This window comes from Physeter macrocephalus, chromosome 14 (assembly GCF_002837175.3).
Source record: "Physeter macrocephalus isolate SW-GA chromosome 14, ASM283717v5, whole genome shotgun sequence".
Taxonomy (NCBI): Eukaryota; Metazoa; Chordata; class Mammalia; order Artiodactyla; family Physeteridae; genus Physeter; species Physeter macrocephalus.
Window position 1 is genome coordinate 34139098 of NC_041227.1, and position 20033 is coordinate 34159130.

At 38.3% G+C, this 20033-nt stretch overlaps 1 protein-coding gene across 2 annotated transcripts in view; it reads left to right on the forward strand.

The window, feature by feature from the left end:
* PLCB4 (phospholipase C beta 4) overlaps nt 1-20033 on the forward strand; it is a 160951-nt gene that overhangs the window by 114321 nt on the left and 26597 nt on the right. For both annotated transcript variants that reach the window (XM_028499284.2, XM_007109072.3), the window contains exons 26-29: nt 11265-11353; nt 12090-12240; nt 17101-17150; nt 17301-17366. In XM_028499284.2, the coding sequence (XP_028355085.1) occupies nt 11265-11353; nt 12090-12240; nt 17101-17150; nt 17301-17366 (356 nt within the window). The remainder of the gene's footprint in view (nt 1-11264; nt 11354-12089; nt 12241-17100; nt 17151-17300; nt 17367-20033) is intronic.

Genomic DNA, 20033 nt, shown 5'->3' on the forward strand with positions numbered 1-20033 from the left:
GGCCGCATAGCACAGGGAGATCAGCTTGGTGGTTTGTGACCACCTAGAGGGGTGGGATAGGGAGGGTGGGAGGGAGGGAGATGCAAGAGGGAAGAGATATGGGGACATATGTATGTGTATAACTGATTCACTTTGTTATAAAGGAGAAACTAACACACCATTGTAAAGCAATTATACTCCGATAAAGATGTTAAAAAAAAAAAAAGAAAAAAGAGAGCAATGAATAGAAAAGGAAAAATTATAGGTTCTTGAGCTCCTACTTTGTGCCGAGCACGTTACATAGAGTCCAGAAATGTGAAACTGTTCAGAATGGATGTGAACATATGTAGGTGTATGCTGAAGAAATATCTGTTTTTACCATGTGGTTTATTACTAGTGTCAATATTTATGTAAGTATTGATTCAAATCTCCAAAAATCATCTTGCAAGTGTTCTTTCCTAACAATGTCATTGTAGCATTTCTATCAGAAGCATCAGAAATTTCTGTACTACGTTATCCTTGATGGGATTCTGCAGTTGACATCTTAACCTCAGATGTGACATTCAAAGACTGTTTATTCAGAATTATCAGTCATTTCTTTTATATGTGAAGAAATCGAGGGCAGACATTATGAGGGTTTATTTAAGGGACTTACCTGAAAGTAACAAAATAAGTATATGAGAACTTTTTCCACATTTCTGATCTTCTTTACAGCCTCTTGATTTCCAAAATATGTTTGTATTTCATCTGCTTAACTAACCAACCACATTCAGATCTGAACATTTATGTACTGAGCCAGCACATTAGGAAATCTACAGAGTCCTTGTTGCCTAGAACATTGATATTTGTTGATTCTATAGGAAGAAATTCAAAATGAAATTCTACACCACTGCACTCCAGCATTTTCTGGGGAAAAAAGAAGAAAGTGGTCGATATACATCATCAGATTTTTTTGTGGCTAAAGAGAGATAATATGAATTCATTCATTCATCCCACAAATATGTTTAGCAGGTTTTATTCTGTAAAAGGCAAAGTGGGTACAATATGTATCAGAAAGAGATTCTGACAACATAAAAAATTTTTAAAGGGTCATTCATAAATCCACTGCCCAGAGGGAACTCTGTTACCATATTGGTCCCTTTACTTCCAATCTCATTTCTTCTCTTATTTTAATAAAATTGGATCTTACTATGCATACTCAGTTGGATTCATATTTCAGAGACTTAATTTGTTTCACATAATGGATAGTATTTTCTCCATGTCATGAATTATTCTTATTGGCTAGATGAGATTCCATTTTATGTATGCTGTAATTTATCATGTTATTGAAACATTGAAGTCATTTCTATTTTTCTTTCTTATAAACAATATTGCATCTAAGAACCCTAAATGTAAAGCTTTGGAAATATTCGTGATTGTTTCCTGAAGATGAATTCTTTGAAATGGATTTGTTGCATCAAAGTGTGTATACATATTTAAAGCTTTAGATACAGGTTGACGAATAACCCATCAGCAGTGTATGAGCTATAACTTTTGTTAGCATTTACTAGTTTAAAAGGTAAAAATGGTATACCATTCATGTATTCATTTAAGATATTTTTTCTCAAAGGAATAGATATTTTCAACAATTATTCAGTACCTACTCTATGAATAGCCTGAGTAAGAGATGTAAAGTTGAAAAAGTCATGTACACTTAACCTCAAGAATTTTCCAACCTTGTACTCATATACATTTTCATAAGCAGGCATATATGTATACATAGATAAGTGTAACCTGTTCTGTAAATGCCCCAAGGGCAGTAGCCAGATGGTATTTGGAGCATTGAACCAAGGAGTGATTAATCAGAGTAGGGAGGTTTCAGAAGCTGTCTGGGCCTTGAAAGATGAATAATACATCACAGCAGAGAGGTAGACTGGATTTCTCTCCAGATAGGGAGGCAGCCCAGGCCAAGGCCTTGGTAAGGAAAGTGCTGGACTTACTGGTTCATTCTGAGGAAGCTGAAATACAGTGTGTTTGGTGTTAAACGGAAAAGATCTGGTTCCTGTTTGAGGATGTGTCCTCAAAACCTAGGGTTAGTCAGCAAGAACAGTGTGCTGTTCCTGTTGAACAGTGCGCTGTTCCTTTTGAACAGTTTGGGCACCTTCAGGAAAATATTCTCATTGTCAGGGCACTAAGTAATTTGGTAAAGTATGTCTTCTCGTCTTTTAGGTGGGTCAGTTCGTCTAAAATCACTCCATAATTTTAGATCCAGTTACAGAAGTAAGACCTCTTAGGCCTGACCAAGCTAAGTAAGTCCCAGCTTTTATAGTCCACCAAATACTTACCCTAGGAATTATTTCTTTAATCAGATTGTTAAAATCAAACAATTTTTTAAATTATACTGTAGTGGCATGCAGCATTATTTGTATAAAGAAGATTACAAACAACCTAATACTTCGCTAGGGATTGGTTAAATACATTACAGACATTCTATAGAATACTGCGTTAATAGCCATTAAAAATAATAACTTGGCTCTCAGTATTTGAACATAGGAATATGACAGTGATATATTGCTGAGTGAAAAAATAAATTGCAAAACAATCTCGTTATTATTTACAAAAAGCCCTATAACTCTCTGTTTATGCATGTACATAAAATGCATAAAAAATTCTAGAAGGATACATACCCAACGTTAATAGTGTAACCACTATCTGAGAGTAGGGAATGAAGGTTTAGTGGCGCTTCCCCATGGCATTGGACAGCGTCCAGGAACATCACAGAGAATTCACTGTCCAGTCTGGCAGGACTCCACTTATTACTTCTGGACTGTGGTAGTCAAAGTGGTATCTCATCATTTCAAATCACGTATTTACAATTATGAGTCAGATTGAGCTCATTTTGTATTTTTTTTTTTTTGGTCACATATTCCTGTGCCTGCAAAATACTCTAGTGCCTTTGGTTTTGTTTTGTTTTGTTTTAAATTGGGTTGTTCCTCTTTTTCTTAAGTAATTGTTTAAATCAAATTTTAATTTACTCATAAGATCTTTTTCTATTAATTTCTAAAGTGATCTCATATACATTTTAATGTCTAGATAAAGTTCTATGAATGTAATGGTTGGAGATTCAAAGACTGGCTATTTTTCTTGGCCCGAAAGAATGCTATTTCATTGAGGCCACATAACAGGTACACAAGAACACTGATGGAGCCCCGTGGCTGTCTAACCTTGGATGACTTAGCATAACATTTTGTTTTAGTGTCCTTATTGCACCTTAGCGATAAAAGTAGTACCCTCCTCACAAGTGAAGATTAAATGAGCTCTTGAAATAGTACCTGACCATAAAAGCCCTCCATTAATTTTTTTTCATTTTATTTATTTCTAATGAGTTAAAGAAAACTCAATTTGTTCTATTTTCTTCTCCCTAACTTTACCCTTTAATTGGCTGCAGTAAGTTATTTTGTCATAAGTAATTCATCATCCTAAGAAAAATCTCTTAATCCTGGGCTTGCTAAGAAGCTTCAGAATTTTAATGTATTAGTAATGTTACTATGATTGTCTTTAAGCACCAGCAACTCTGTATTCTACATGATTTTTAAATGTATTTTAAATCTCAGTAATGTCAGTTGGGTGGTGTCATTTTATAGCAATAAGAAAAATGTTCTTAAATGGCTTTTCCAAGTTAAGGCAGTTCTTTAGGGAGGGCTTGGGCTTTTGCAGGAGCTTCTGGTCACTTATTTATTGGGCTTCTGTGCTATGAGGTCACCATATGATGATGAATCTCTACTGATGAGGCAACTAGGTACTTCTGCAATTGCTCAAAATACTTCTACTTTCTTGCATGCGGTACTCTTTAGACACCTTGAACTCTGAGCTGACCCATTCCCTCCCGAACAGGAGATAGGTCCAGAACCAGTGTTTTCCACCCTGACCCTCTTCCACTCCTGTGAGTTCCCTGTTTTCATTCCTCACGCCCTCGGGAGACAGAGGCAGGGAATTCCACTTTTCCTTCTTGTTACTATAACAACTCCCAAGATACACAGAGATAAGCAAACAAAAATGATTCTGGAAGATTCTGAACTCTTCATAGATCTTTCTGTTCCTGAGCTGCCTAGATGTAAAGTATCTCTGGGCTGAAGAACAGAGATGATGTCTCTCAGCTCTCAGAAACTAAACTTGAACGTGAAAAAAAAATGGTAACATTTAGAAGAATGACTAGGCATGAATCAAGCCTGAGTTTAATTTTTTGTAATATTAGTTTTCTACTGAACATAGAGTAAAACAGTTCTTCCGTTCACTTACACACACACACACACACACACACACACAGTAGAAATACTAGGTTGGGTGCTAAGGTGCATTTTCCTTTGCCAAATCCAGTGAGACTCAGTGTGCTGGGTTGTCTTTGCTGCTTTTCCTGTAGGTGCAGACACCACTGACAATGGCATTTACCTATCGCAGCAACTTTGCCACTGTTAGCCGCTGCTGTTGGGGATGGGAGATGGTTCCAAAGATGATGACAATTAAATGAGTGTCAGTATTTCTTTTTTCCCACCCACTGTTGCTTTGATGGTTTTTATCGTTTGTATTTCTTTTATCATTACTGAGTGGTAGTGAGGAGAACAAATAAGAGAGTCAAAACTATGCTTCCAGAGTTCCTGGATCACCAGTGTGATATTTTTGTCACTCCAAGCTGTGTTTCATGAACTTCTTGTCCCTTGTCCCTTGAACAATGTTTATCACTGCTTCCGCAGCTATAGATTATCTCTCCTCTTCTACAACTAGGCTAATTTTATGTCAGCAAAGACGAAGTGGTTCTTTGTTTATTCTCCCAATTCCCCTTTCTGCCCCCCTTATGATTAAAGATACAGCATGGGGTGGAGGTGTTTCTCATTCACTTGCCCGGTATCTTCACAGGGTTGCTTTCCAACATCTTTGCAAAGATAACTGACCATTTCTTACATCAGATGGTTCCAGAGGAGGAGCAACCTTTATTAATATGCCATCTGTGGGGTATGACCTCAGAATTTCCCAATACAATTTAAAGATTTCCCATTTTGTCCTGTCCTTCTTGGATGCTAAAATGTCTCATTCTTTCTATCAAATATTTGTTGAAAAACCGATTCACATAGCAGTGATATCCATTTTTATGACCTCTTCTGAACTACAGAAAATATTAGTTAGAACACCAAGAAGAAAAACTCTAGTGGGAAGGGGGCAGGATGGATTATGGTGAAATACATTGGGAGTTGCTAGGCTAAGTGAATTTATACATGTATTTATTGCATAGTTCCTTGAGATGCTCTGTGAATGTCTGAGAAGAGGGGAGACATGAGCATTTCCCAATCTTATTCAACCACAAGATCTTCTGGCCTCTGAACCTTCTGTATCTTCTATCATTCCTGGAAATGCAGTTTGGGAAATGGTCAATCATTTGGTAGAAGCTAAAAGAGCTAATCCAAAATCATATTTATAGAATTTGTTGATCTTTACTAGCATCACTTTGAAGCCAACAGGGAACATGTATTTTTCTGCTGCCTTTACCTGTTGATGAGGTAGAAACAGTAGAGTGGGGAATGGAAGGGAACCTGGTCCAGGAGTGAGCACATGGAGGGAGGGGAGGGTGTCACAGGTGCCATGGTTGGTGCTCACCACTGAGGCACCCACGTGCCTTGAAAAACAGTGGTTAAACAAACAAGCAAACAAACAAAACCCAGAGTCCTCCTAAAAAGCCAATAAGTATCTGGAAGGCTGTACTAAGGAACCGCCATCTTCTTTGCAGTTCCTGGGGATACCTAAATTGGTGCTTTCAACTCTATATGGAAGTGAGAAAACACAGGCAGAAAAGAGGGAGGAGAAAAACAGGAATATACATGGAAACTCTTCATCAGGAGACCAGCCTTTTGGAAATGGCACTAAACCCCAAAATAGTTGGTTTTAAAAAATATAAATAAGTAAGACTGGTAGACTTGAAACAACAGAAACTTTTATTCTCTCACAGTTCTGAAAGCTAGAAGTTTGAAATCAAGCGGTCAGCAGTACCGTGCTCCCTCTGGAGGCTCTTAGGGAAATCCTTCCTTTCCTCTTCCCAGACCTTCCTGGTGGCTGCCCGCAGCCCTTAGTGTTCCTTAGCTTGTAGCTGTATCTCTGCAATCTGCCTCCATCATCACCTGGCCTTTCTTCTCTTTGTCTCTGTGTGTCCTGTCCTCTTCTTATAAACATACTAGTCATGGGATTTAGGGCCAGCCTTAATCCAGAATGGTTTCATCTCAGACCTTTTCTAATTACATGTGCAAAGGCCCTGTTTATGAATAAGGTCACATTCTGATGTTCTGGGCAGACATGAATTTTTGGAGGCAGTATTCAACCCAATGTGCCCTCTTGATTCTGCTTTATTTTCTCAATACTCATTTTTTCCATTAATTATTCTTCAATAACTATTTTAAAGCTTATTAGGAACAAAGTTTGTTAGGAATGCCCACCAGGCATGTAGGTTGTTATATAACTGAACTGCTAATTTCTTATTTAAAAATGATGAAGAAATCATTTTTTGCACTAACGTATTCCTTGCAAAATCATCTTTTATAGAAAAATTGAAAGTCCATCTAAATATCTAGCAGTGGGGAGTAGTTTTATACATAAACTCAATGGAACATTGTCTACTCACTAAAGATAATTTTCAAAGCTCTACAGATATAACCTAATACATCTAAAAAGCATATTATATAATTTTTTCTTCCAGTTGTATTGAGATATAATTGATGTACAGTGCTATATAAGTTTAAGGTGTACAGCATAATGATTTGATTTATATACATCATGAAATGATTATCACAATAAGTTTAGTGAACATCCATCATCTCATATAGATACAAAATTAAAGAAATAGGAAAAAAAACTTTTCCTTGCTATGAGAACTTTTAGGGTTTATTCTCTTAATAACTTTCATGTTTAACATACAGCACTGTTAATTATGTTTATCATGTTGTACATACGTCCCTGGTACTTATTTATCTTATAACTAGCAGTTTGTGCCTTTTGTATAGCCACTCTGACAGGTGTGAGGTGATATGTCATTGTGGCTTTGATTTGCATTTCCCTGATGAGTCGTGATGTTGAGCATCTTTTCATGTGTCTGTTGACCATTTGTATGTCTTCTTTGGAAAACTGTCTATTCAGATCCTTTGCCCTTTTTTTAAAATCAGGTTGTTTGTTTTTTTTGATGTTGAGTTGTATGATTTCTTTGTATATTTTGGATATTAATCCCTTGTCAGATTTATTGTTTGCAAATATCTTCTCCCACTCAGTAGATAGTATTTTTGTTTTGTTGATGGTTTCCTTCACTATGCAAAAGTCTTTAGTTTGATGTACTCCCATTTGTTTATTTTTGCTTTTGTTTCCCTTATGTGAGGAGTCATATCCAAAAAAATATTATTAAGACTGATGTCAGAGAGCTTACTGCCTATGTTTTCTTCTTGAAGTTTTTTTGGTTTCAGGTCTTACATTTAAGTCTTTAATCCATTTTGAATTTATTTTTGTGCATAATATGAGAAAGTAATCTAGTTTCATTCTTCTGCATGTAGCTGTCCAGTTTTCCCAATACCATTTAATGAAGAGTCTGTCTTTTCCCCATTGTATATTCTTGCCTCTTTTGTCATAGATTAATTGCCTATATAAGTGCGGGCTCGTTTCTAGGCTCTCTATTCTATTCCATTGATCTATGTATCTGTTTTAGTGCCAGTACCATACTATTTTGATTACTGTCGCTTTTAGTATAGTTTGAAATCAGGAAGTGTGATACCTCCAGCTTTGTTCCTCAAGATTGTTTTGACTATTTGGGGTCTTTTGTGTCTCCATATGAATTTTAGAATTATTTGTTCGAATTCTGTGAAGAATGTCATTGGTATTTGATAAGAATTACATTGAATCTGTAGTTTGCCTTGGGTAGTATGGTCACTTTTACCAAAATTAATTCTTCCAGTCCAGGAACACAGTATATCTTTCCATCTGTTTGTGTCATCTTCAATTTCTTTCATCAGTGTCTTTACTTTTCCAAGTATAGGTCTTTTACCTCCTTAGTTAGGTTTATTTCTAGGTATTTTATTCTTTTTGATGTGATTGTAAATAGATTGTTTTCCTGCTTTCTCTTTCTGATAGTTTGTTGTTAGTGTACAGAAAAGCAACAGATTTATGTATATTAACTTTGTATCCTGCAACATTACTGAATTCATTAATGAGTTCTGGTGTTTTATCGTGGCTTCTTTAGAATTTTCTATGTATAGTATCATGTCATCTGTAAACAGTGACAATTTTACTTCTTCCTTTGCAATTTTGATTCCTTTTATTTCTTTTTCCTGTCTGATTGCTGTGGCTAGGACTTCCCATATTGTTTTGAATAAAAGTGGCAAGAGTGGGCATCCCTGTCTTTTTCCTGATCTGAGAGGAAATATTTTCAGCTTTTCACTATTGAGTATGATGCCGGCTGTGGGCTTGTCATATAAGGACTCTATTATGTTGAGATATGTTCCCACTATACCCAGTTTGTTGAAGGTTTATAATCATAAATGGATGTTGAATTTTGTGAAAAGTTTTTTCTGCATCTATTGAGATGATCATGTTACTTTTTTTAAAATTTTATTTTATTTATTTTTTATACAGCAAGTTCTTATTAGTTATCCATTTTATACATATTAGTGTATATATGTCAATCCCAATCCCCCAGTTCATCACACCACCATCCTCACCCTCTGCCACTTTCTCTCCTTGGTGTCCATACGTTTGTTCTCTACATCTGTGTCTCAATTTCTGCACTGCAAACTGGTTCATCTGTACCATTTTTCTAGGTTCCACATATATGCGTTAATATACGATATTTCTTTTTTCTCTTTCTGACTTACTTCACTCTGTATGACAGTCTCTAGATTCATCCATGTCTCTACAAATGACCCAATTTCGTTCCTTTTTATGGCTGAGTAATATCCCATTGTATATATGTACCACATCTTCTTTATCCAGTCATCTGTCAATGGGCATTTAGGTTGCTTCCATGACCTGGCTATTGTAAATGGTGCTGCAATGAACATTAGGGTGCATGTGTCTTTTTGAATTATGGTTTTCTCTGGGTATATGCCCAGTAGTGGGATTGCTGGGTCATAAGGTAATTATATTTTTAGTTTTTTAAGGAACCTCCATACTGTTCTCCATAGTGGCTGTATCAATTTACACTCCCACCAACAGTGTGAGCTGTTTATATATTTTGGAGATTAATCCATTGTCCGTTGATTCATTTGCAAATATTTTCTCCCATTCTGAGGTTTGTCTTTTCGTCTTGTTTATGTTTTCCTTTGCTGTGCAAAAGCTTTTAAGTTTCATTAGTTCCCATTTGTTTATTTTTATTTCCATTACTCTTGGAGGTGGATCAAAAAAGACCTTGCTGTGATTTATGTCAAAGAGTGTTCTTCCTATGTTTTCCTCTAAGAGTTTTATAGTGTCGGGTCTTACATTTAGGTCTCTAATCCATTTTGAGTTTATTTTTGTTTATAGTGTTAGGGAGTGTTCTAATTTCATTCTTTGACATGTAGCTGTCCAGTTTTCCCAGTACCGCTTATTGAAGAGACTGTCTTTTCTCCATTTAATATCCTTGCTTCCTTTGTCATAGATTAGTTGACCATAGGTGCGTGGGTTTATCTCTGGGCTTTCTATCCTGTTCCATTGATCTATATTTCTGTTTTTGTGCCAGTACCATATTGTCTTGATTACTGTAGCTTTGTAGTATAGTCTGAAGTCAGGGAGTCTGATTCCTCTGGCTCCATTTTGTTCCCTCAAAACTGCTTTGGCTATTCGGAGTCTTTTATGTCTCCATACAAATTTTAATATTTTTTGTTCTAGTCTGTAAAAAATGCCATTGGTAGTTTGATAGGGATTGCATTGAATCTGTAGATTGCTTTGGGTAGTATAGTCATTTTCACAATGTTGATTCTTCCAATCCAAGAGCATGGTATATTTCTCCATCTGTTAGTATCATCTTTAATTTCTTTCATAAGTGTTTTCTAGTTTTCTGCATACAGGTCTTTTGTCTCCTTAGGTAGGTTTATTCCTAGGTATTTTTTGTTGTTGTTGTTGCAATGGTAAATGGGAGTGTTTCCTTAATTTCTCTTTCAGATTTTTAAATGCTTTCAGTTTTTCACCACCGAGAATGATGTTTGCTGTGGGTTTGTCGTATATGGCCTTTATTATGTTGAGGTAGGTTCCCTCTATGCCCACTTTCTGGAGAGTTTTTATCATAAATGGGTGTTGAATTTTGTCTGGGATGGGCAGGAGAGGAGATGTTTACTTTTCATTTTATACGTTTGAATGTTTTTCATGTGCATATATTATTTTCTATTATAAAAGAGAAAAAAATTAAGAAAAAATTTAAAAACCATATGAATGTAATTAGGAAGGTGATTCTGCTGGGGTAAATTTAAAAACATACAACTTTTAAGAGTTGTAAATTATGTACTGCTTTAAGGATATGAGAATAATGATTCCTTCTATAATATTGATAAATTATACAAAATTGTATGAAATTCCATTTGAAAGTACTTGGAACTCTTCAATTGATGTTATGCAAAAAATGATTGTTTTTTTTGGCCACACTGGGAGGCTCATGGGATCTTAGTTCCCTGACCAGTGATTGAACTTGGGCCACCGCAGTGAAAGCACCAAGTCCTAACCACTGGACTGCCGGAGAATTCCCTAAAAGATGAAATCTTGAAATATTTCTCCAGTGTTTTCTCAGCTATAACTTGCACTCACTTTATCTACATGGCACCAAAATTGGCTTTAAATATGCATTTTCCTTCTGTATCTAAAAATAAGGCTAGTGCTGGTGGCATATACTGTGCTCCAGGTACTTTTTCATTGAATGCTCATAGTTCCTCTGCAGGGTGTGTGGGGTGGTATCAGTTCTAATTTTCCTATGAAGAAACTGAGGCTGGAAATATTGATCAACTTGTTCAAAGTCATACAAGTAGAGAGACCCCAAGGCAATTCACTTAGCTTGATCTGCCTCCCCATCTTCTTCATTTGGGAAAAAAAATAAAGGGAAACTAAGAGAAAATCGTCTGGCCTTTTATTCTTGCCTTTACTTATTTCTTGTTTTCAGCAACTAGTTGTGCTTTTCTAACCTTGTCTTATGTCCTAGGAGAAGGTACGTAACAGAAGGCATCACAGGGGTCGGAGATTATAAACAGTTTGTTAGCTGAATTTTCGTAGATGTTTTCAGTAAAACAGAGAATTCACAGCTCAGTGATATTTTTTTCCCCCAGATATTGTGGATGCTTTATCAGATCCAAAGAAATTTCTTTCCATTACGGAAAAGAGAGCAGACCAAATGAGAGCTATGGGCATTGAAACCGTAAGTAGCAATGGTCAATTAAAGACAGCCGAGTTGGGGAAGTTTGGTTGTCTAACAGTGATTACAAGAGCAAGACAAAGTAATAAATTAATAGAACAAGTTCAAAAGTGGTTTTTGAAACTGAACTTATCAATTCAACAAAGAGTTCAAAGGTCTATGAGGGCGTAGCATATTTAATAAAATGTGACCCACTTCCTCACTGTGGCTTCACTCACTTCCGGGGATCCTGGCCCCATTAGAAATGAAATGGAAAACATTCATGATGCTTTTAGGAACATTTAGAATATAGGATGCTTTTGTGAGACACTGAAATACCAGCTAACCTTATTCAGTGTATTAATGAAATTGGCATTTACTATTGTTTATTTTTACTAGTCTTGCATCCAACCTTCAATTTCAGTGCACAGTTGTGGTGTTTGCTTCTTTGTTTTTAAAACTCCCCTTACTCCTCTGTTTAGAATGGAAACAGAAATCTCTCCAGTAGCTGGAAAAAAAGAAGGTATACCCTGCTTGTAAAGGAGCTACATCTGCTTTCCTTGGCTTCATCATTTGTCTCAAGCCTGAGGAAACCATGTGTTTACTCCTGCCAAGCAAAGATCTATTTAAGGAGTAGAGGCTAAGATGCAGAAGGGGAAAAGTTGATCATACAGACTGGATTCAGTAAAAGGAAGAATGTGTAAGATATTTGATCTCGAGGTGGCATTCATTTGGGTCAGTATAAACATTTCTGTTCCAGAGTGACATCGCCGACGTGCCCAGTGACACGTCGAAGAATGACAAGAAAGGGAAAGCTAACGCAGCGAAAGCAAGCGTGACCCCTCAGAGCAGCTCAGAGCTCAGGCCCACCACCACGGCCACCCTGGGAGCTGGCCTGGAGGCCAAGAAAGGTAAAGGAGAGTTGTCTGGGCTCCTTGTCTCTCTGGTAATTTTAGAATCTTTGATGCAGGTATTTAGAACGGTTAATTTTGCCAATTTTCATGGTTTCCATAAATCTCAGGAGCAGCAGGTTTTCTTGTGAGTTGAACAAACAGCTTAATTTCCCTGAGTGGTTAACAGGAAGTCAGGGTTTCATCTGCTAGATCCCCTGCACTGTAGTCATACTGCATACAATATTCGTAGATCTAGAAATGTTTACATTCGGTGTCCTTTATGGAAAAAAACATTCACAGAGTGAACTTAGCGAGCTCATCCCCTCTCTCCTCCAGATACTACCATAGGCATGGGCAGTGAGCTTATGAACCAAAGAATCATGATTGTTCTGACATTCCTGGATTCCTTTATTGATAATTTCCCCCCATCTGTAGATATTTAGCATCCGTGACTATTTATTTGTAAAATTATTGACGGACATCTGAAGGCCAGTTCTGTGTGGTTACCTATGAATGAAACGAAAGATCATTAGAGGTGGCATTGCAAAGAATTATGTGTCCCGTGTGCTGGTGTGTAGGGGGAGCAATTGTACTGATTATTTAAAAGGAATTTCCATTCTTATTGTCCAGGCCTCCATTCTGATTGGATGGTCCCCATCCCATATGATAATTAAATATTGTAAATATTCTCCTTGACCTGAGTCATTTACTAAATTCGCTCTTCTTACTTTAAGAAGAATTTCTGCTTTTCCTAATGGTTTTCTACTCAGTATATATATCTCCCATTTATATGTGAATTCAGCATCTTTGGTATAAGAAGATCAAGTTGTCTGTGTACTTAAATACACACAGTGCTGCAGTTTAAGGTAAGAAATGACAGACTTTCCTTAACCAAAGCAGCATTGTAATTTAGCAGGAAACTGAGTGTGCACTGAGCTTTGTGAAACAAATTAGAGAATGAGACGGTACAAAAGTAGCCCCAGTTGTACTTTGCAACTTATGTCTGTTTCTCCCTGGAAAGAACATGGAACAAGGTAATGATACAGGATGTGGGCGGAGATAGAGAGTGAAAAATGGAAGAGTTTTTGTTTAGTTAAAGTTCTTGTGTCATGCCCACCAGCACATAAAGACATTAGTAATTATAGTGAGTTAAGTGGCCTGCAAAAGCAGTGTGACTAGCTTTCAGAGGACAGAAGTGATCCTAGTTCTAGAAGGGACCATGTTTGTGTTTTGAACAGTTTCACTCCTGGTTCCAAATGAGGTTACACAGGAAGGAGCCACTGGAAGAAAGCTCTCCCTTTCGCTCGTCCCCTCAGCAGATGCCCTGAGGAAGAGGGTCTACACACTTTCATTTTGGCCTTTTGTTTAGGAGACTTGGGAGCCTCCTCTAAGTGGCAGTACTCGGTTCTATGAGAAATGCCTTCGCAACTTCAGGGACCTCACATGGCCCGAGGGGTAAGATGGGACAGGCTTCCACCCCTCAGCCAGGCAGTGTTCGTGAGCACTGACCTCTCAGAAACAAGAGGGAGAGGGCCCCTTCCAGCTGGCGCTCAGAGGAGACTTAAGGATGACGTCCTAACTGAGCTGGGCCTTGAAGCGAAGGTCTGACGTGAGCAGGAAGAGAAGGTGGAAGAGCCCAGGAGGAGGCCAGATAGGAAGCAGCCAGGGGTAGGAAAGGGGGCAGGGCCAGTCCTGGTCTGGAAAGGATCTGGGACCACCTGAGAATGGGAAATGACATCAGAGGATTTTTTTAAGAAGATTAATATAGTCTTGGCAGAAATATTCTTTAAAAGGAAGGAATGAATGCTAAGGGCAAGTGAAGAATTAGAGTATTTGTGCCTCTACTATAACACTTATCACCTTATATTTATATTATATATTTATTCACATTATATTTATATGATGTGATAACAACCAGAGAAAGCAGTTATTGCCGACAAGACCACCCCTCTGTCATTCAATGTGTCCCTGGAACGACGCCTAGTAAAGATCTGAAGTCTCTTCTCTTAAGAAGTAAATGGCTGATGAACTAATGAGCCATACTAATGGCCAGGAGGGCCTGAATTATGCTGGAAGTACTCAGAGGGAAAGGAAGGGTGGAAATCAGTAGGTGGCTTGAATATGGGACTTAGAAGGTAACTCAGCGACTTCAAGGTCAGGTTACAGAGAGAAATGGTGCCATTGAGTGAAGTAGAGAACTCAAGAGGAAGAAAAGCTTTGAGTAAGATGATTCTAGTCCTGGACATCATCAAATTCAAGCTGTTGGTGGTACATCTGGGTGGAAACATGCAACAGCAGAGCTGTGGTAGGTGAAGAGGAGGGAGAAGGGAGAGAAAGAGAGAGATAGAGCGAATGTGAAAATGCTTAGAAAGATAGTAGGAATGAAAACAGAAAAACAGAGAGGGATCTATGTTATAAGAAGAATGAGTTTTGGAAGGTATTGTAGACAGTCCACAGAAGTTAAGACTGCATAATTACTGTTGGATCAGGGATGCCTGGGTGATGAAACCAGGTTAGAAAAATTGATGATTTAAGATATAAAATGGTTGTTGTGGAGAACAGTAGCATGTTGGTAGGAACCAGTGAAGAGAAAGAGAAGGAAAATGCAAGAGAGAGGTATACAGTGAAACAGGCTCTGAGGAAGAGCTGAATCAAGACAAAGGAAATGATCCTGCTGCATAAAGAGGGAAGAGAGGTATCCTGTCTGAGCCAAGAAGAGAAGTTTCAGGGTGGAAAGGAAGCCGTCAGGGTGGAGCCCAACAGAATTTGCTGTGAACATCTGTGAAGGTGAGGAGTCCTGAAATTCTACATGATTTCTCTTAGACACACAGCCAAATAGCAATAACTGCACCAATGCTGCTTGATTTTCTCTTTAATTTTAAGGATAAAGAATTAAGGAAACTCAACTATTTGATCTCCAAATTACGGTTTGAGAGAAAACAAGTCATTTTTAATGAGCTGCGTTGATAAAAACAAAAAATTTATATACTGAACCTTCAACTAGTCAAAATCTTTGGGGCCCAAAATGTACAAATTCACCCCTACTTTCACACCAGAAGCCTGGAGACCTACACTATCCAATATAGAAACCACTGGCCACATGTGGCTATTTAGGCTTAAAAATAAAAACTTGAGTTCCTCAGGTGCACTGGCCACATTTCAGATGCTCAAGAGCCATGTGTAACTCGTGGCCATCCACTGGACAGCTCACAGATGGAACATATCCACTCTTGTTGGAAGTCCTATTAGACAAGCTGCTTTGTACATATAGATGGAACAAGGCATGTACTAGTTCCTGTTCTGTAGAGTGTATTTTTTTCCTAACTAACTAAATCATTCATAAGAACTAACATTTTTATAGTGTGTCTTTCTCCAAAAAAGGCAAAAGGTTTATGTTTTCACAGGGTCCTGTTAATCAAGATTTCATTGAACAAACACCAAAAAAGAGTCTCATCAGACTAGGTCAAACTCTTAGTATTTGTTAGATGTCCAGAGGACCTTGCATGCCCCCCAACTCTGTGTGTTCATTTTATAGAAGAGAGAAAAGAGACCCAAAGATAGGGAGCTCTTAGCGATGCCAGGATAAACTCCTCTGCCCTGCAGTAAAGCAGGGAATTAGCTTGTCATGTCAGACCTAAGAGATTAGAGAGTAGCCCCATGATCCCTTGACACCCTTATCACAAAATGTTATAGATCAGAAGACTGATTTCTCTACACCATGACTCTCCTTTTTTCTGTCCTTACCACGCTCACACTGGATGTGCACATCTTCTTAAAATGAGTACAGCTGAAAAACAAGAGCCTAGAACTTGACACCTATCTTTCTTGAATATTTCATACCTAGCCTTTGGGATTCTAACGGAAATCAATTATAATACAGAGTGCACATTTGTCTTGTTTGCCTAAGATGAAAATCTGCAGTCAAACAGAACATGTTTTGGGATTCGCCTACAAATGTGGTTGCCATGACAACACCTGGCTTAGCATCACTCCAGTAACAGGATGACTTAGTATATTAATCTAGGTCCTCATGACAGCATCCTGTTCTACGATGGTTTGATTTCATTATTTTCTGTCTGTTAAAGGCATTCTTGGACTCAGTAGCATATCACTTAAATGCTAAAATTAAATTCAGTTAAAGAAAGCGGCTGAAAAAATGTTTTGTTCTTTGATGATGGTTAAGCTGGGAATAGAGTTGGTAGTTAGTGAACTGATAGGATATCAGTCCTATCTTCAAATACAAAGATAAAGGTAACTGTAATAGATGCTGCTGTGCCTGGTCTGATCTCCTCTATGGTGTTGGTGCCACAACCCTCGGTGTCTAGGAGTACTGGCTGACTGCAAGTCACAGCTGCACTTTTCTTCCTAGAGTTGCCCTCAGACCATGGGAGTTCTCTTGCCTCGAAAAGGAAGGTTCTGTAAAACCTCTGACACCCTTAGCTGAGTGATATGGGGTTACAAAAGCCCAGTCTCCTTACCTCAATCTAGAACAACACCAGAGGGCCGTTTATGCTAAAGAATTTCCTGTAGGATCAGACTGAGGCTGGATTTCAGCTAGAAAGACACTCAACCTTCTTCCTCTGCCCTATGCTGCTTCTCTCCCACCCTCTAAGGGGTTTCTCCTGAGAGCCTTCCCTTGATAAATCGTGTGTACACAAATCCCCTTTTCAGGCTCTTATAGTAGGGAACCTGACCTAAGACAATAAACGTTTCGGGTAAGTGTCTATTTGCTCTGTAATAGGAAACTAAGATGTTTATATCCATAACATTACATGGAAAGCTGCGTCAGCATCTTTAGATGCGATTTCAAAACTGTGAATTTGATATGATCACTTATTCTCTCTCATTTTTAATATACACAGTGACTTTTTGTTTCAGGTATTGAATTGATCCCTCAAGTGAGGATAGAAGATTTAAAACAGATGAAGGTAAAATTACTCCGTCATTTTGCCAGCACTCTTGTGTTCTGCTTGTTAGTGAAACTGACTTATTTTTGTTTCTCACCAACTGTAATCATTGTGGTAGTACTACACAAACTTATTTGGGATCCTGTTTTTCTTCCCCCCCTCCCCCCACAGGCTTACTTGAAGCATTTAAAGAAACAACAGAAGGAGCTCAATTCTTTAAAGAAGAAACATGCAAAGGTACAGTGTTTTGTGTGGGCAAGCTATATGTGTGTGTAGTTTTGTTCGCTTGTTTGTGTGTTTTTTCCTTTCAGCTCTCTGATGAAACCTCACAGCCAAAAACACTACTTAGAAACTGATACCAGCCAACTGGGCAGAAGAACCTTCATTTTAACTGGTTTGAAGTGAAATTTAAAAATAGAATCCATTTGGGATTGGGTGTCACTGATTTGTGATCTGTGTTTCTAACATTTATTTCAAAAACATAACAAAGCTTCATCCATTTCAAAATTGTTTCATAATTTGACTTTATCTAAAAGAGTGGGCTGTCACCTGACTATTGAAAACCAGCGCATAGTCTTAGTCTCTGGGTACCGAAATTCCCTTAGTCACTGGCAAATAGTTTGCCATACACGGTGTGTCAGGGGAGATGCTGGCCAGCTCCAAACTTCTCACCCAAGCCACCTAGAGAAAGAGCTTGTCTCACCTTTCCCCCATTATGTAAACTCTGCTTGCTGGCCTACTTATGGAATATAGTTGTTGTTCCTACTTACCCATAAGAAGAGGTCTTTGGACAGTGATCATGAGAAATTCTAAATTAGCTACAAATTTAAGAGAATAGCAGGAATTCTCATGTAGGTTGAAAAACTTCACAGCACCCAGACGCCATCCTGCTTTCAAGTCTTCCCTCACCGGGAAAAGAGACAAACGTGATATCTTTTTCCTTCCTAAGATGTATCACAACAGCTGCTGCTGCTGGAAGGGTAAATATGTCCTCTTCCATTACGGGTAAGGAGAGCAAGAGAAATTTTAATTTCTTAACTTGAAAGGACTTCTGAATTCTTTTAAGCTCATGTTGCCATCCCACTTCTTTATACCCTGACCCCAGCCTCAAACCAAGGCACAGCCTGCAGAGCTGGACTTGAGTGATGAACCTCTGAGTCACTTCAAATACGAAGATGCAAAGAGTGCAGCCTGGAACTCTGTCATCTCTTTAATGGTTTGTGCTCCTTTGAGAAATTTGGCCTAATCTTGGCCTAGTAATAGTCCCTGTATTATTGGCTTCATGGATTTGCTGATATAGAGGTCACTTCAAAGACTGCTCGAATTTCAATTCTATTCAGTGGAATTCCTTTCATTGCCCACGTGGGAAACTCACCACAGATTTTTATAAGTGTGGAGACAGAGCTCAAGTAGGGATTTCCATTTTCTTGGTCATTGGCAGCAAGCTGGAATATGGAAAGGGAACAGAAAAGGGAGAGAAAAGAAAATGCAAATGCACTTTCAATGACTTTAGTTATTAGGAATGGAGTTGGTAGCCATATGGCAAGGCGTCATCCACCAGATTTTCCTTCTGTTTAAGTTGGATCTCTGTTATTGAGGCAGGCATCTCAATGGTCTTTGGACTGACTGGAAATTTAAACATTTTGGTCTGAGTCTCATTTAATATTTCCTTGAGGCATGACCAGGAAATATACCATGTTTGATAATAATAAGAATAATATACCATCTAGGATTTTTGTATGTGAAGTATTTTCCAGATGCTGTGCTTAGCACTTTATATTTATTACCTCATCTTATACTCTCTACCCTATAAGATAAATTCTAAGTCCCCATTGTGCACATGTGGAAGTTAAGATCAGGGAGGTGAAGCCATGTAACTAATGCCCCAGCATTAGAGGGTAGCAGAGCCAATATTTGAACCCAAATTGTCTTGAGTCTGGAACCCATACTCTTATTGCATTATTCTGTGAAGGATATTGGATGCTTCAGTAAGTAAACAAGTTCCTGCATTGCATCAAAGGCAGTGGAAGCACATGGGACAGTATGTAAATCTCCATCTAGTTTGGACAGTGTCAATATACTGGTTACCTGGACAGCTGCTGAGGAAGGTTGCTCCTTGGTTCTTTAGAACTTAACCTATATAACACTGAGCAGAATTGTCTGCTGATTCCCTATCTAAACCTTCGAGTTCAGACTGTCTCAGTTCTATTTACAGGCCTATCTGCTTAATTGGAAAAGTGGCAAAGATGGTGTCTTAGTCAGTTTGGGCTGCTATGACAGATTACCATAGACCAGGTGGCTTAAACAACAATTTCTTTCTTACAGTACTGGAGGCTGGAAGTCCAAGGTGAGGGTGCACCAGATTCAGTTGTCTGATGAGGGCCCCCTTCCTGGTTTACAGACAGCCTCCTTCTTACTGCTCCTTACATGGTGTGGAGAGCTTTCATCTCTCTCCTGTATCTTCTTATAAGGGCATTAATCCCATTCATGAAAGCTCACCCTCATGACCTCACCACCTCCCAAAGGCACCCCCTCCAAACACACTGGGGATTAGGGCTTCCACATATGAATTCAGAGTGGGGAGGATACAAATATTCAGTCAATAGCAAGTGAAAAATTATTTATCCATGAGAGAATTTAGAGGTAGCTTTGATAGCTCTTTCCCTCCACCTCTGATGCCACTGAACTTTATTCCTTCCATTTCCTTCACGCTTATTGGTGAGGAAATATTAATATTTAGTAACAAATAAATCCTATATGGCTGAATAGAATCCAAGTTGCCTTCATTTGCAGAAACAACTTCAAGTTTCTTGGAGCCCCACATTCTAGTCAGTTTGGTTTTTTTTTGTGTGTGTGTGGTACGCGGGCCTCTCACTGTTGTGGCCTCTTCCGTTGCGGAGCACA